This window comes from Passer domesticus, chromosome 1 (assembly GCF_036417665.1).
Source record: "Passer domesticus isolate bPasDom1 chromosome 1, bPasDom1.hap1, whole genome shotgun sequence".
Lineage (NCBI taxonomy): Eukaryota > Metazoa > Chordata > Aves > Passeriformes > Passeridae > Passer > Passer domesticus.
Genome location: NC_087474.1, coordinates 111,118,200 through 111,134,318, shown reverse-complemented (window position 1 = coordinate 111,134,318; position 16,119 = coordinate 111,118,200). Strand labels below are relative to the sequence as shown.

Here is a 16,119-nt window from a genome sequence, read left to right as displayed (position 1 = left end):
CTCCATACTGAGCCCACAACACATATCCATCACTAAATGCAAATATGGAAATCATATGCATTTGTGAGCCATTTATCAAAGGCTATTTAGACTTTTTTTTTTTTTCCCTTCCTTCTAAGTTTTCTCAATGTAGGATGCTTGGCTGCATTTTATACAGCTAGATCTGAACAAAACCCCAATTTCATTTTCTGATTAATGATTTGTTGCAATCAAAAAATTAATAGTATTTTGTGTAGAAGATAAGTGGATTTGTGCATTTTGGCAAAATACATGCATGATCTGTGTTTTCGACTATGTTAAACTGTATGAATCCTCACAACGTGACAGACAGGGTAAAACTACTTTCTACAGATGGTACGTGAAGGGAGACAGTCCCAAGAATAAAAATGTTCCCTGTAGAGGCATAGATGATTAAAATAATTTATTTTACAAACAGCTGCACAAACAAAAGCATGCACATGAGAGTTCTACTGTGCATGGGCTTCACTACGCCATCAAATATATTCAACAAGCACAATAAAGACAATATATTTTGGTATCCACATCAACACAGTAAGGATGGCAAAACTCTTAGAGAAATGAGAAACATTTAAGACAGCTTCTTCCTGAATCCAAATTCACTGATCTGTGTGATATTTCTAGAAATCTAACTAAATTAGGGAGGTGTTTGTTGGGGGATTTTTTCCAAAGAAGACAAACTAATGGGAAATGAACACAAAAGATTATATGAAGCAAGCCAAGAACTGAGTTCAGAAAGTTTTCTGGATTGTTCATCCGTGTACACAATGAAGACTCTAAACCAGACTTCAGTGAGCAACATCGAGACATTCAGCGATGCCAACAGCCTGATTGCTCTCTAAGTATTTTGGCTTTTTTTTGTGCTGAGTGTAATAAAGCAGTAATTTGCAAGTGAACAAAGTAGATCTGACTTAAAAAACATAAAGAGCTGATGTGTTCAGTAACAATGACCTTTATTGTGTAATTTTTCAGAACACAGAAATACTTGAAGGGATCTAATCTCATTTGCAAGTTAGCATTTTTTAAAAATGTAAAGGCAATCAGCAGCTCGTAACAAGCCTGGAATGCTGAAGTTTGCTCACAAGCCATGGATTCTCCCTTCACTGAAAACATACACAGAGTACACAGTTGTTCAGAATAGTTTGATGCACTTCAGGAGAACCAAATAGACTAAAGACAAAATGTAATAAAATGTCACAGTATTAGAATGTATAAAATATGTAATAGCATTACACACAGAAGTTGAGGTCACCTTCTTGGTAACATTCTCAGACTGTTTTCACTAGCACAGATTTAATTTAGTTGTTCTGTCTTGTTCAAGTTTTGGATTAAATGAGTTTACTAAATAAAGGCCCTGGAACTATCAGGCTTGGGTTCAGATTCCTAGCCTGCTCAATAGATTTACCCTCATTATATTTTACCAACAAGCACCTCTAGTTTAACCTTCTCTATACACTTTCATCAGAAATCAGAATCCTACCCTGTAATCACATCAAATATCTAGGCTGGTTTCCCTAAAATAAATGGGCTGAAATTGTTAACTTCTAACTACAGGAATTAAGGTACTAATTCTGTTCTTACAGTCAGCAAGAAATGTGGGTTTAACACTCAACCTGCCTTATAATCCACTTTGTGGAAACATTGCCTAAAATGTGTTAGCTGCAGCATTAAACCATTTGAAAATCTGAAAGCTTCACTACAACATACACAGTAAGCTTAGGTAGCAAGACACTAGTTAGAAATTATTTTGAGAACTGATCATACCTTTTTCTGTAGCTCAACATAGAGAATTTCTGCTAGGAAAACATCAAGTTTACAGGAATGAACTATGTAGTATGTTTAGGGTTTTTAAGCAGAACATCTGCAAACTTTAATTTGTAATATTTAGATAAAACTACTTCAGATTCAAAAGAAACCTCTACCATGACAGAGTATTATCTTTTCTTAAAACCCATTCTCTATTTCTTCTCATACTGTAGAGCAAAGATGATTAATGTATCAATCACAGAAATAAATGTAATCTTCGCTACCTAGTATTTAATTTAATCAGCTTTTAATATAAGAACATACAAAGTTTGTCTGCTCTCAAGAGCTTCCAATGACGATATTCCTCAACATCCTTGACAAGTCTATTCTGACACTTTCTCAGTCCTCTTTGCTGCATTCATCATCAGTCATGATCTTGTATGTAAATCTTTGTTTACCTGAGCTGTTATCATACACCCTTTTCCAGACTATGTAAACAGCCCTCTTAATCTTTCTGCAGGCCATCTTCTAAACTTCTTATCCTTCTGAGTTCTGGGCAGCTTGCATTTTTCCAGCAGTGTAGATCCTCAGACCTCATCTGCACCAACTGGAGTAGAATAACTTCTTAAACTCTCCACAGTTTTATTAACACACACGAGAATAAGTTTTGTATTCTTTCCAGGTACTGCTGTTCTGTTTGCATTGCACACCAAGGTAAGCAAAAGATCCTGGTCTGTTGTACTGCAGAGCCTGGGCACTTACACAAAAGAAGTAGACTCCACATCAGACCCTGGATGAGTTCAGGTTATCTGTAAAACAGATTACTTTGCAGCCATTTGCTGAACACTCAACCACTTGCTTTCAGAACAGTCTGCTGATTATTTTACAGCTCTGATCCACTCAAGCTTTTGCAAATCACACTTAAGCAATCCAACAAGAGCACCAGAAAAAAGGACAACAGAACAAGTTCATTACACCAGTTAATGTAACAAAAAACATTCTGTTTGAACTCCACAAGCTGTTAGAGCACAAACAAGCTACAGAGGATGAAACTTTGCCCCTTCTAAATGACGAAGTCTTCTCTGCCAAATATTTTTTTCTGCAGTTGCTTATGTGCACTCAGCATTATTAATGAGGGCCATATTGGAGACAGGCTACTACAGCAAAAGCATTTTACTTACTGTGGTCTCCCTTAGGCTGGATGATGCGCTAATTAGTATTCTGTGCTCAGAAATGTATTGAAAATAATTACAACGCTGCAAATTACTGAAGTTGTAACACCAGAAATTAATGAAATTCCATCAAACTCAGACTGGAAACAAAGTAAAAGTTTGCTCATTCAAGAATGAACACCAGCTGCATTTTTCTCCCACAACTAGTTTCCTCAATATAGTTTGTGAAGGTTAAGGAGCAAGTGTCTGGCATAACTTGCATGTCTTCCTTAAAATTCCCAAATGCCAGCACATAGCCAAGCGGATGTAACAGAATTTGAACAAGGTAAAAGAAAAACCATTCCTTTTCTTTTCTTTTCCAAAGAAGGGCAGAAACCCTGAGCTCTACAAAAATTTTAAATTTCAAAGTGTATGAAGCATGCTATATACAAAATGACTGGAAAACTAGGGAGAGGATAAGGCTGCAAAGACATGGTCAGGGTGCAGATGCTTAAAATTGAAGAAGCTGGAGTTTTAAGCCCCAACCAGACATTCCTACAAATGTGCTACCTTGTTTCTCAAAGGAGTGCACATCATCTTTGACAGCCTGAGCATAGAAAACACTGGTGAATTCAATAGGTTTTATAGCTCACGTCCCAGCCCTGAATGTGGTTTCTAGTATTATGGCTTGGTCCTTTCACAGATTTTAGGGACTTGAGGAAAAAAAAATAGTTCCTGGGGAAAAATAAAAAATTCTATCACAGGTATTTCAGATACCTTCAATTTTGACAGTAACTTACTGATTATTTTGATCAGAACAAACTAAGGGGTAATGGAATAAAAGAAAACTAGATTTCATGCTAGTTTTCAGCATCAGACAGTACAACTTTATATGAAAAGCAAGTAATTTTGAGTATTCTATCATGCATTTCCAAACTATAATCAATATTTCTTCTGTCAAGTCATGTCTTGCAAGTATTGATTTTTTGTATGATGTTGGCCAGTTCAAGAATCTGCCCAGAAATTGTCACAGCATTTACAGCAAAGCAAGAGCCACAAGTTGACAGATGGGCAGGCTGCCAAGGAACAACAAACCTGCCAGACCATGAAATTAGTTCTTTCTTGTTCACCCAAAGCTTTTTCCACACGTTGAGGAGTCTGCATCATTGTGCTTGTTGGTTTGGGGGTTGTTCTTTCTTTTACCAGTACACTAGCTTTTTTCTGAAGTCATCAGTTGGGAACAATCTTTGCTCAAACCTGAAGTAAATACAAGCCACAGCTATTAAAGGCGTCAGTGTCTTGTCAGTTTTGCTTATATGCTACCTAAGACATAGTATTAGCTTCGAGCAACATAACAGAAGTACTGGCAGTGTGGCTGGCATGTCAAAGACTAAGGACCTCAGTCACTTGTCACTTATGATGTGGCCCAATATCAACAAAACAAAACAGTTTTGTTCTTACTGATGTAGGATCCATAGTAGATTTCCCTCACGCCTCCTTAATATGACTCCTTCAATAACATCTGCCCCTGAACTTCTTTTCTATCACCAGTTTTCAACTTGAAGCAACTGTCTTCAGGTTGAAAATTAAAATCCTCTTGGGTTTAATACTAATTAAATTTGCATGCATAAATGTACAGCTTCAGTCTGCACACCAAATCATTCATTATAACAAAGAGGAAGTTATGACCCAAGTATCTACTAGTCCACTCCTAAGTCTAAATTTCCATTTATTACTGACAAATTCTGGGAGACCTGAGCTTGAGAAAAATTTTAAAGTTTTAGAGGTCCCACTCACTTCAGTACTGTGACTCAGTATCACAACCAAACAAAATGTTACTACTTTTTGCCCTGTGTAAAGATTAAGAAAGTTAAAACAGAAATACCCTTGAGTCAGTTGGCATCACTTTGTGATCATAAATGAAGCAGGTGCACTACAAAGGAACTCTGAAATGTGTTTTTCACTTATAAACCCAAAATTTATTTCATTTTCTTAATTTAAAAGAAAAGACTTGCCAACTCCTTAATGCTAGAAAATGCAGCTGTGTTAGATGAAGCTGAATTTCTGTTTAAATAAAGTCGAATTTTTCCATTTATTAACAAAAGCTATTTCAAATTCAAGAGGTTTTGGCATCTCAGAGCTACCAGGTCTCCTGTTTTGAGACACGGAAGAAAAATGTTTTCATTCCAACAGGCACAAAGCCATTATCAGGGCATATACAGCCCTGTATCACTGCCAGATCTTCCTGGGTAGAAGGAAGCACATTTCCTCCAGCTTGAATGGACCTGAAAGGATTTGCAACTGTGTAACCCCAAAGACATGCAAACCTCGGTCACTCCCCCGGTCTCTACTGACAAGATTTAGCAATCTCTAATCTTCAAGTTTAATTGGGAAAAATCTGTCGGGGTATTGTTTGTAATTTTTTTTAATTTATTTCAGCAGTAACCAACTGTTCAACACTATATAGAGGTAGCTTTCTGCTCTTTGTAAAAAGTAAAATATATCCTGCTACTTCTTTTTTTCCTAGGCATTTTACTCTAGGCAGCAAAATAAGACTGTGAATCACCACGCTTTGTTTGGTCTTGTATCTGCTGGTCTCCAGCCACACAGATTAACAAATCTACAGGGCACAAACTGCAACTATTTAAAAAAATCAATACTGAGTCAATTGTTGCACATTTATGTTTCAAACTCTCACCACGTGCAAATTCTTATTATTTTACAGTAAATGCCTCAATGAAATTCAAAAGCATTTGTGTCACTCAGGTTAAATTCCTGAAAAAGTGTAATTTTAAGTACCAAAAAAACAAGGGGGAAAAAGAAAACAATATTTTAAAAAGTTCTCTTCTGTACTGACATTAATAATCAAGAACTCAGCCGGTCACATGGAATTTTAATCAAGCATTCTGAAAGTATTTTGCCTTTGGCCTGAAAACAAGAATGATGCATTTCAGCCCAAAGCACAATTTTTGAGGAAAATTCTAACAGACTGAGAGTTCAAGTAGTTTAATTGAAAATTCAGCAATGTTCCAGTGACACTAAAATAATAGCGAGGCACAGTTGGATCCTGCCTGAAACACCCCATACATTTTTTGCTGATGACTGTGGGAAATGCAGCAACATGGGTAGAGCTGCAGAGTGGGCAGCTTATTTCCCTTCGTCCTTAAGAACTGAAAAGATAAGGAGGGTTGCTCAAATTTTAGAGAGATTGTATCATCTGTCGATACCCTTCAGTATACAAAAAGGGTTTTCCTCCTTGGGGCAAATGTCCTGATCTCTTCCCTGCCACTGTACCACTAAGAATCCCCTTCTGAGCCTCTTTCACTCCTGCAGGATTCTCCTAACACCTAAACTTGGATGTGTCTACTACTATTAGCATGGCAGCACAGCAACAAGCAGATCTTCCCACCAAGTACCCACAGCAAAGTTTCTGAGCAACCTGACACATCACAGAAGCGGAACATCAGCATCTCTGACCCACACCAAGATACCCAGTGAATACAGCTGTCCTCCACCAGCAGTTTTGTACCTGTTCCTTCATCACTGCCTTTAAGTCACAACCTACTGCTCATCACTATGGACAGATACTCAATTCATCTGCAAGTTCCCCAACCTGTCATGTACATCTCCTTCTCATTGCCTGCCAAGGGTTGCCTCCACCACATCATTGAAAATCTGCACTGTACTTTGAAGAATAATTTTTTCAATTAGAAATATCCCTATTACAACGTTATTAAAGATGCACAAAACTAAGCTGTCCCCAGTGTGACCACTCCCAAGTAAAGAGTGATCATCCAAGGACAGGCTCTGCATTTGCTGCATGCCTTTAGCATTGATGAACTTGGTCTGGAGAACATTGGCAGACAAACTGTAAACCAACTTCAAGGAAGATAAATTGGAATAGGTCTGGAAAGGACTTAATTCCTGTAACTTTTAGTTTAAAATTCATGTTTACATCTAAAGACAATTTCGGTTGCAAGCTCACATTTTTGCATTAGCAAAAAAATGCATGATTCCTAAAATTCTAATCAGGTCATAGTGAGATTTATTGATAATATCTAAGTAACATAGCTACAGTAAAAAAAAAAATCAGAGACACTTATCAGATTTGCTTTCTATCTATACCAACCTTTATGCTGTAAGAGATATATTATCAATTAAACTACTTTGGCAATTAAAAGAGACACAAAAAATGAAAGCATTAGTTAGCAGCTACTGAAGGAATGAAGAACTGTGAGCAGATGTAATGTAAAGCACAGGAACTCTCCCCAAGCCAGTGAAGTAGATTTAATCCTTCATTTTGCCATCAAATTTTTTATCTCTTCAGCATATTTTAAAGGGTGTTCTCTAGTAAAAGGCATTGAGTACACATTTCAAAGACTATAAGCTAAAGTAAATAACAGGAATCCTAGAAATTTTAACAGCATATATTTCACAACCCTAATTTAAACCATAGGGTATCCACAGATCTTGACAATTCAAAGAACCTTCACAAACTTCTGTTATCTAGCCCTTCTCAGCCAATAAAGTAGAAACAACCTAATCATCAGAGGCATTGGCACACTGTTACAAGCCTTTTCTGTCTTCCTGTCCTAAAGCAGTGGCAAGATATGCACAAAAGACAGCACAGCAAATGAAACTAAAATATATGAATGGTGTGGCTTGGAGAAGAGCATAACATACTTTAGCTATTCATGCATTTGAATTAAAACCAGACAGGAAAAAGCACTGGAATCTCTTTCATAGTTGTATCAATAGTGGAGCACTTTCAGGAGCTGGATTTCTCACTTCTGTAAAGAAACAGCCAGAAACAGTGAAGGTGGAATCCAGTTAACTGGTTTTTAAAGTACAAGGCTACTGCTGATGCTAGTCTCTCCCCAGTTCACTCACTGTCCAGATACCCCTGGATGGATTAGGAGTCAGTGAAGCTTGCCTGGGAACCATCCATCCCGGCAGCAGCTCTGCCTGGGGAGGGAGCATCAGAGGTGCAGTCAGGCTCCCCAGGCTGCCATCCCTCCCAGGCACACAGCCTGCCCAGCACCTTGTGTGCTTCCTGCAAAGCTCATTCTGCCAGCATCCACAAAAAAAAAAAAAAAAAAAAAAAAAAAAAAAAAAAAAAAAAAAAAGAAGGATAACTTGGATCCCTGCCCCAATCAAATTGTACTGGATGTCTCAGCTGCTACTGGGCTTTTTTCCTCTCCTTCCCACACAGACGTTTCTTTACACACATCTTTGGGTTTTGTGACAGAAGGCAAAATTCCAGTCATGCTTTCAAAAAACCTGATAAAAGCAATCAGTACTAATCTAAGTTGCCATCAAGACAGCTCCAATTCACATTTATGCTCATTGACTGAATTCCAATGTTTTTTACAGTCAGTGAGGAGTATCCTACTGATTTGCAGAGTTAGGATTTTGCTATTAAAAACTTCTTGATTCATCTGGTCCAAAAGACAAAAATACTAATCAAAGAATGAAATCAAAACTAGAGAAGTTGTTTTGAATTACCCGTACAAGTTCTGCACTGTCCTCTCAGACTTTCAGTAAATAAAAGTTATGGAAATACAGTTAAGGTAGTGGACACCAGCCTATTTTCAAGGTCATTTTTGAGCAAGCAGCAATAAAAATGCAGGCAGAACCAAGGAGAAAAAACAAGTTTCCATTTCGGAAAGACCATTTCTTAAACAGCTTTTTAAGCTTTATTTTCATGCGGGAATCAAGATGGGGGCTGAGTCCCACAGTGCAATAAATGAGCTCACAGAAAGGAATTACATTATGCTTGCAAAACAACTTTCAAATCTGAATCTTTAATCTAAAAGAATTGGTTAGGGAATATCTCTGACAGAGCTGTTACTGTATCAAATGACAGCTTAAAAAAAAATCAGCAAAAGCTAACAAGTTAAAGATGACAAAACAGAAGGAATTTATTGCTGAAGGCTGACATCTACTCTGCCCACACAAAGCAGCAGCGGGATCTTCTCGGCCTTTGCCTGGTGGGAAAAGCCCAAAAATGACAAGAAAAAAACCAACCGTGTCAGCCCATCGACCCACATTAGCTGCTGCTTTGCAAAGCCTGCCAAGCTGAACTTGTGGAAAGGGCAGTGGGTGAAAATACCTGCCATGAATCCACCTCCCTTCCAATGGCTCTCTGAGCTCACATGGCCACCAGAACAGTCTTGATTTTCCAGAGATACTTAAGAAAAAAGAAAAAAATCAGGTTTTCAGGTAAAACCAAAGCATTCCATCTCTGTGGTTTGCCCTACACTGCTCAGGAATTGTAACTGCTGTTTCACATCCAAAAGAGAAATTTAAATTTTGTGCACCTATAATATTTGCTATTAGAATACAGAAAGTTAGTTTCTAGTCTTACAATTTTATATTTTCCTATTTTCCGACTGTTATTTATATCTACTCTATTTACAAAAGAAGTCTTCCAGTTTTCCTGTAAAATTATGTATATAGCTTTTAATACTCAAAAATGTGTATAAAATAATTATTTTCAAGGAAAAGGCAGTTTTTCCAGTCTCTAAAAGAGAACATAGAATGATTGAGAAATCATTGAAGTCTTTAAATAGCAAAAGTAACTAAGAAAGAATAAACAGATATACCTAGCGTTATTTTTGCTCTGACACACAAGCAAATGAAGCAGTGGCCTCAAATCTCAAAGACAGAGAACTGTACCCATATCTGCAAGCTCAGAGGCACAGTACAGAACCTCAGATATCACTTAAATACCTAAAAGCATAAATGAAAAAAGTTTGACTGCTGTGCTCCTAAAGTTTACACCAACTAACAAATCATAATTCCTGCAAGCTGACCTAACCTATCTTGCCTTGCAAAACCTTTTGTGACACACTGTTCCTCTGTTTGGTCAGGAACGGAGGTCTGCAGAACAGAAAAAAAAAAAAAAAAAAAGAAAAGAAAAAAAGTAGGAGACAGCAACAAACCCCACCTGCAGATCTTTTGTGAGACTGATGCAAATACCCACAACTGATCAACATACACTGATAGCCCTAAACTTCTAGAGATGCATTTTCTAAGCCTTCAGGGAATGGGGAAAATATTTATGACAGACAAATATTTTTTTTATCTTAATCTTCAATCTAACCTAGAATGCTTTCATGGGATTTTTCTCTGTCACATACCTTTGTACTCCAAGAAAAAAGAAAACTGTCTGTGGCTTGTTGGAGATTTCTTGCAAAATAAATCAGGGAGCAAAACACAAAGCAGATTTTAAATGTAGAGCTTTAATCAACACCAAGCACATTTTTCCCACAGAATGTCCATGATATTCCTTTCAGACTACCAGAAAAATATGACATTTCTCAGTTCTTCTACCGCAACAACAAGTCGGGTCTCAATCAGCAAAATTTGTCCCTAGTGGAGATCAAATATTTTTTTAGACTATGTATTCCTTATATGATAAAACCTCATTTCTATTTAATAAAAGCTTCAAAATACATTTGTGTTGCTTATCATGAACTTACGGAACCTTGTAACATTAAGACAATGGTATCCACAAAATCAGCATTCCTAAGGACATGCAGTGTGGCCTCTGTTTGAGGTGACATGTAAACTTGACCTTTTTAGAGCATCATATAGAATAAAGCCCACTACATTAAGGTTTTGACAGTCAACGGACTCAGGAAACAAAAGCCAAGAGTTCTGGTGTTACATCTGTTCTTCCACAGAGTTTTGCTGGAGTGTACCAAGGCTAAGAGACATACGGCTGCTGCAGCTCTGTGTTCCCAGGCCCAGCCACTAGTAAAGCTGAGCAGGAACTCCCAACAGGCACATAAAAAGCCACACACACAATGCAATGGATATATGCATATATGCAAATACATATGGCCAGCCACATAGATTCACAAAGACAGAAACATATAAAAGCAACGACCACCAATTGTTTCATCCTGTTCCCTGCTCCAGGGAAAAAAACATGGATTCATACACAAAAATGGATTTCTTCAATGTCCATCCACAATGTGGATTTCTTAAATCCAAAAGTTGGAGACTCACTGGATCCAGTAACTGTGGTCCCCCACACCCAGATCTCCCCGCTGCTGGTATCTGGCATGTGAGCCCCCAGGTCCACAGCTCCACTGCAGCCACTGAGGCACAAACTGCCCTGCACACACACCAGCCCCATCTCACACACACACACACACACACACACACACACACACACACTCTCACTCTTTGCTCAACCACTTTGATCCCGGCATCTTTGGCCCTTCCTCCATTCATCTCAGAATAAGTCCTGTGCAATCCCAAAATGTTCTTCCCGTATATCCCAGGGTGGGTCCCATACCCCTGCAGACTGCCAGCACCTCCCCCATCCTGCAAGCTCTAAAGAGCTGCTCCCGTAACACATCAGTGGCTGTCAGAGGAGAGCCCTGGCAGGGGCCCATTTATCTGAGTTCATTACTGATGTTGCTCCACCTTTATCTTGTGTTAATTTGTGGGTGGACATGAGACTTCTCATACATTATAAGAACTTAAATAAGAGTGTGGACAGCTAATAAGTATTTTGCAGCCCTGCTACTTAAGCCCACCCGAAGACACAAGGGATGTACAGGTTCACTGTAACTGAGATTTCCAACCCTGAGGAAAAAGTGGAAACTTAAGCCAAGTATGCCACTGTATCCAATTTTGCCAACAATGAAGAAATTTTTACCTTACCACAATGTTAAGTGAGTCTGCCTCAAAGTTCTGTCCTATTTTTAGCTTACTGGTCTCCTGCCTCACACTGCAAGCTGCAAACAGCTCTGCTTTTAAGTCTTCCATAAGTCTCAAGGAACTTGAAGTTTCTTTTAGTGTTCTCTTATCAGGAAAAAATATTGACATCAGTGGAAACATAGGAGAAATGTTAAAGGAAAATATTTAGAAATAAAGGCAAACTTTGCAGGGGATAGAAAAACCTCATTTTCTATAACAGTTAACTCTTTTGCAGATGTTGAGAAAAAACTGATGGCAACAAGGTCTATTCAAGCCACTAGCATACATGAACCCAAGATGCAGCATTGTGAAGCACTTAAGATACTTTTTCATCTCATACAGAAAGCAGTTGTGAACACAACACCCAAGTCATCTTGAAACTCCAGAAAAACTTCCTCCAAGTACATTCTGGAAGACTGTTTTAAAAGTGGCAGAGGAAACTGTTTCACTGCACAGAACACTTTTGAATGCATGAGGTTGTAGTGAGTCAGTGGATAGTGTAAGATCCACCTACCTAGGGTCAGAGAGTAACAGCCAAATCTACAACACCCCAAACTTCTGTCAAATGCTGTAACGTTTACAATTACAGTACATTACTTCTTGAGGTGGAACTCACCACCCTGAATGGGGCACCAAAGAGCCCTTCTTCACTAACTGGGATTCACAACCACCCCATGAGTGGTGCCAGGCTTGAGTAACCCAGTAAAAAACAACTAAAAACTAAAACAACAAACAGATAAACCCCAGCAGACACCAGTACAATAGAAGAGTTTCTCCTGAAGTCAAACACCTTATTGCTGCTTGGGACAAATTAATAAAAGAGAGGGAGGTCTGCACTTATTTCTCCTTCCATTTTTGAGCACTCTAATTATCCAGCTGAAGCACCAGCTTTCTGTCCTTCTGGAAGGAAACTTGCCATCTTGGCTGTACAGTAGCTCCTTTTCAAAGAGAGGTCTGGAGAGATTTCACACACTCCTCTGCCTTACCTGTCACAGCAACAGCACTCTATTCAGAGATTGGGTTCAAACCACCTCAAACTAAGGAGATTAACATAAATCTCCCACTGCCTGGGAATGTGCACTAACAATATAATTTATATCACTTATGTTTCAGAAAAAAAAAAAAAAAAAAAAAGTGGTTGCTGGCTATAATGTCATAATTTGTATATTAGCCATAGCCTAAGAATAGTTACTAAACCAGATCCTTGAAGCAAAGCAGGTCTGAAACCTAATGGGTGACAGCCATTTGAAATACCTATGTTCATCTCTGCCCAGATGGAGTACCTCCCTGGGGCATTTGGTTCCCTGAGCATCAGCACTTATCCAAAATCCCAGGCAGGAACAGAACAGACTACTTCAGCACACCAGCTTACACAAACAAACTGAGATGCAGCTGAGGAAATATTTAGTCTACAACTACAGCCTTCCACGTTAACACTACCACAGGTTTACAGTAGCAAGATTTTTTTTTTAATTACAGAAAAAATCACCTGACAGTGGCAGAGTCAAATTTACAAAATACTGGCAAAAGTGTTCAAAATCATTAACTGATTTTCCTTTCTCGTTGAAGACATGTATCATTTAACTTCAGTATAACAAAGAATGTGTTCCAACAGAGCAAAACTGCTACAACAAGCCTCGGAAATGGCTTTTTTGCTTCTGACATAAAATAATTCCTCTGAGTTAAATGTTTCATGAAGAGTTACTCTATTAGTGAACACAAAAGACTCAACAGAAAATGTAAACCAAACTTTTCACCATGATAGGAACACTTTAACAAAACACCTGTAATTAAAATTCCAACTAAATTTTATAGCTATGCAGATATTAATCTTTAGGCTGAAAGAATCAATCATTAACTTTCAAAGCTGTTCATTGCAGTGACTTCAGTATTGTATGTTTCTTTCTCTTAGAATGGACTTCAACACTTTCTGACAGACCCTTGCAGCTGTGGTACCCCCCCAGTTTCTTCATTTGCTGACAGGGCAAAAGCAAAACTGAACAGAAAAACAAGAAATGCTTTGAGTTCTACCACAGCACTCTCCAAGGCCATGACAAGATACCTTTTCCCCAAACTTCTTTTGACAACTGTTCTGAGAAACCTTTCCATCCTCACTTCAAAATGTATTTTTACCTCAAGATGCTTACAATTCTGAGCTAAAGCTGTTTACTTTCTGTAAAAGCAACATTGCTATTCTAATCTGCATCGCATTCTTCACATTGTTTTAGGATCAGTTATCTTGAATTGTGGCTTTTGTAAGGCAGTTCACCACCAGGGGGGTTGAAACTCACAGCTTCCTCGGATGATCTGTGCTCTCACGCTGAGAAAAAAAAAATTCTATCAACTTAATCTAATAGGAGGAATGGTCTCTCGACTTGATCTTTCAACCAGAAAAATGTAATTATGAACTTAAATATTCCCAGAAGGGGTGGCTTAGAAGCGATGAAATATATTGGTAGCTTCAATCACTGACATAAAAAGCAAGTATTTTATCCAGATGCCTCTAGCACCCGTGGGCTGCTATACAAAAGCTGCACATTAGTGCAGTGACATCACTGCAAATATCAATGAAAAAACCAAAAATGGTATTCGCTCTTGTCACCAATACATGACAAGCTTCAGGAAAATTCCTACCTTTTATACTGCATGTTATCATATACATTCAAATAGGAGTTAGTATTGAATTAAGGTTCTTTGATGTAAGATGGTACCTTAAAAAAAAAAACTAAAAAGCAAAATTTATATCACTTTGTCTGGCATTTCATTTGTTTCTACGACTGAATTCTCATAACCGAAGTAAAGTGTATTTATTTTCAAGCTGAGACACATGGCCTCTGAAATTTACTCGGGCTTGATTTTGTCCTTTTTACCTAGCAGATATTTTGTACACATAATTATATTAATAAACACTGGCTTTTACTGCAGCCTGTAAACATCCAGATGTTAATCTCCCACCCTGTATCCATCTCAAACACCCTACTTCAACCATAAAGAAAACAAGTCATGCATCTGCACAACATATGCCTTCAAACCATTTTCCATTCAAGATTTTTTTGTTTGTTTTTTAATAGAGACGTAATGGGACTGGGGATTCATGTGCAGGGAGTAGGAAATTCTGCCGTGGACCACAGCAGCAGCTGACCCAAGCCAAAGGCATCTGGTGTCTACCAGCGCTTCCCAGCACATCGCAGAGTCAAATCACTGCTAAGCCAGCCACAGAGTGAGCCGATGTACTCAGCAACTTGGGTCTCACCAGGAGAACCCAAGTTACAGCACTGGGAACAAAGAGGATGCGTGAGATGAAGTCACTGGCAGGGTAAGAACTCGGCGCGGAGCGTTCCGCTGTCCCGGCCGCAACGCACCGGCCAGCCCACGTGCAAAAAGTAAAAAAAAAATTAAAAAGAAAAAAGAAAACTTTCGTAAATTTTCTCCATCACTTCTTCATGCTGCCTCTGTCTCGTGCCCGGAAAGTGGTTTGGGACTCTTCTCGCTCATTGTAACAGAGCTTAAACTGGTTTATATTACCGACAGCGTGCGGCATCCTTCGGGGCTCCGGCTCCTCTCCCTTCCCCAGGGAGGGACGCCCAGGACCGCGGCCCGTGCCCGCCTCTGACCCCATCTCCCGCCGGGACAGAGGCTCTGCCGGGGCTCCCCGGGCCCCGCAGCCCTCCCCCTGGCCCCGGAGCGGGGATCGCCCCCTCCTCCCCCGGGTCTCTGCCGCTCCACAGCGTCTCCCACAAAGGGAGTGGGCGGCCCCGGAGGCGGCCGGGCGGAGTGGCCCCCGCCGCCGAGGGAGGAGAAAGGACTTCAGGAAAGTGGGGGAGGGCGGCTGGAAAACGTGGAGATGGGGGAAGAGAAGAGGGATAAAAGAGATGGGGGAGGCCGTCGGGAAGCGTGCGGTCGGCACTGCCGGACCCCAGCTCGCCTCCCACAGCGGGCACGGCCGCAGCCCAACGCGGCCCCCGCTGCGGCTGTGCCCGGCGGGGACGGGGACACTCTGCCGAGGCTGCCCCAGCCCCGCGGGGCCAAAGGCTGCCACGGGACGCGGCGGGCGGCTGCAGACCAGCCCCGCAGGCACTGCCCTGCTTTGCATTGCGCCGCTCACCCCCGCACCCCGGTCCGCGCTCACCTCGGGGCTGGCCCTGCCCCGGCACCCACAGCAGCGAAGTCGCCGCCAGCAGTGCCAGCAGCCGCCGCCCGCCGCTGCCCATCGCTGGTGCCGCCGCTGGAGGGACGCTGCCCGCCCCGCCGAGCCCGCCCGCCTTATATGTGCTCCCCCGCCGCCCCCGGCCCGCCCCGCCCCGCACCACCGGGGGCTCGCTGGCACACCCCCCCTCATACACCCCTCCTCACACACCCCTCCTCACAAACCCCCCCTCACACACCCCCCCTCACACACTACTCCTCATACACCCCTCCTCATACACCCCTCCTCATACACCCCTCCTCACACACCCCTCCTCACACACCCCTCCTCACACACCCCCCC

At 40.6% G+C, this 16,119-nt stretch overlaps 1 protein-coding gene across 2 annotated transcripts in view; it reads right to left on the bottom strand.

Annotated features, from left to right (window-relative positions):
* The window catches only part of LAMA1 (laminin subunit alpha 1), a 98,953-nt gene extending 83,102 nt beyond the window's left edge, over window positions 1–15,851 (bottom strand). For both annotated transcript variants that reach the window (XM_064433997.1, XM_064434007.1), the window contains exon 1: window positions 15,760–15,851. In XM_064433997.1, the coding sequence (XP_064290067.1) occupies window positions 15,760–15,841 (82 nt within the window). In that variant the 5' untranslated portion in view covers window positions 15,842–15,851. The remainder of the gene's footprint in view (window positions 1–15,759) is intronic.
* Between the last annotated feature and the right edge of the window lie 268 nt (window positions 15,852–16,119).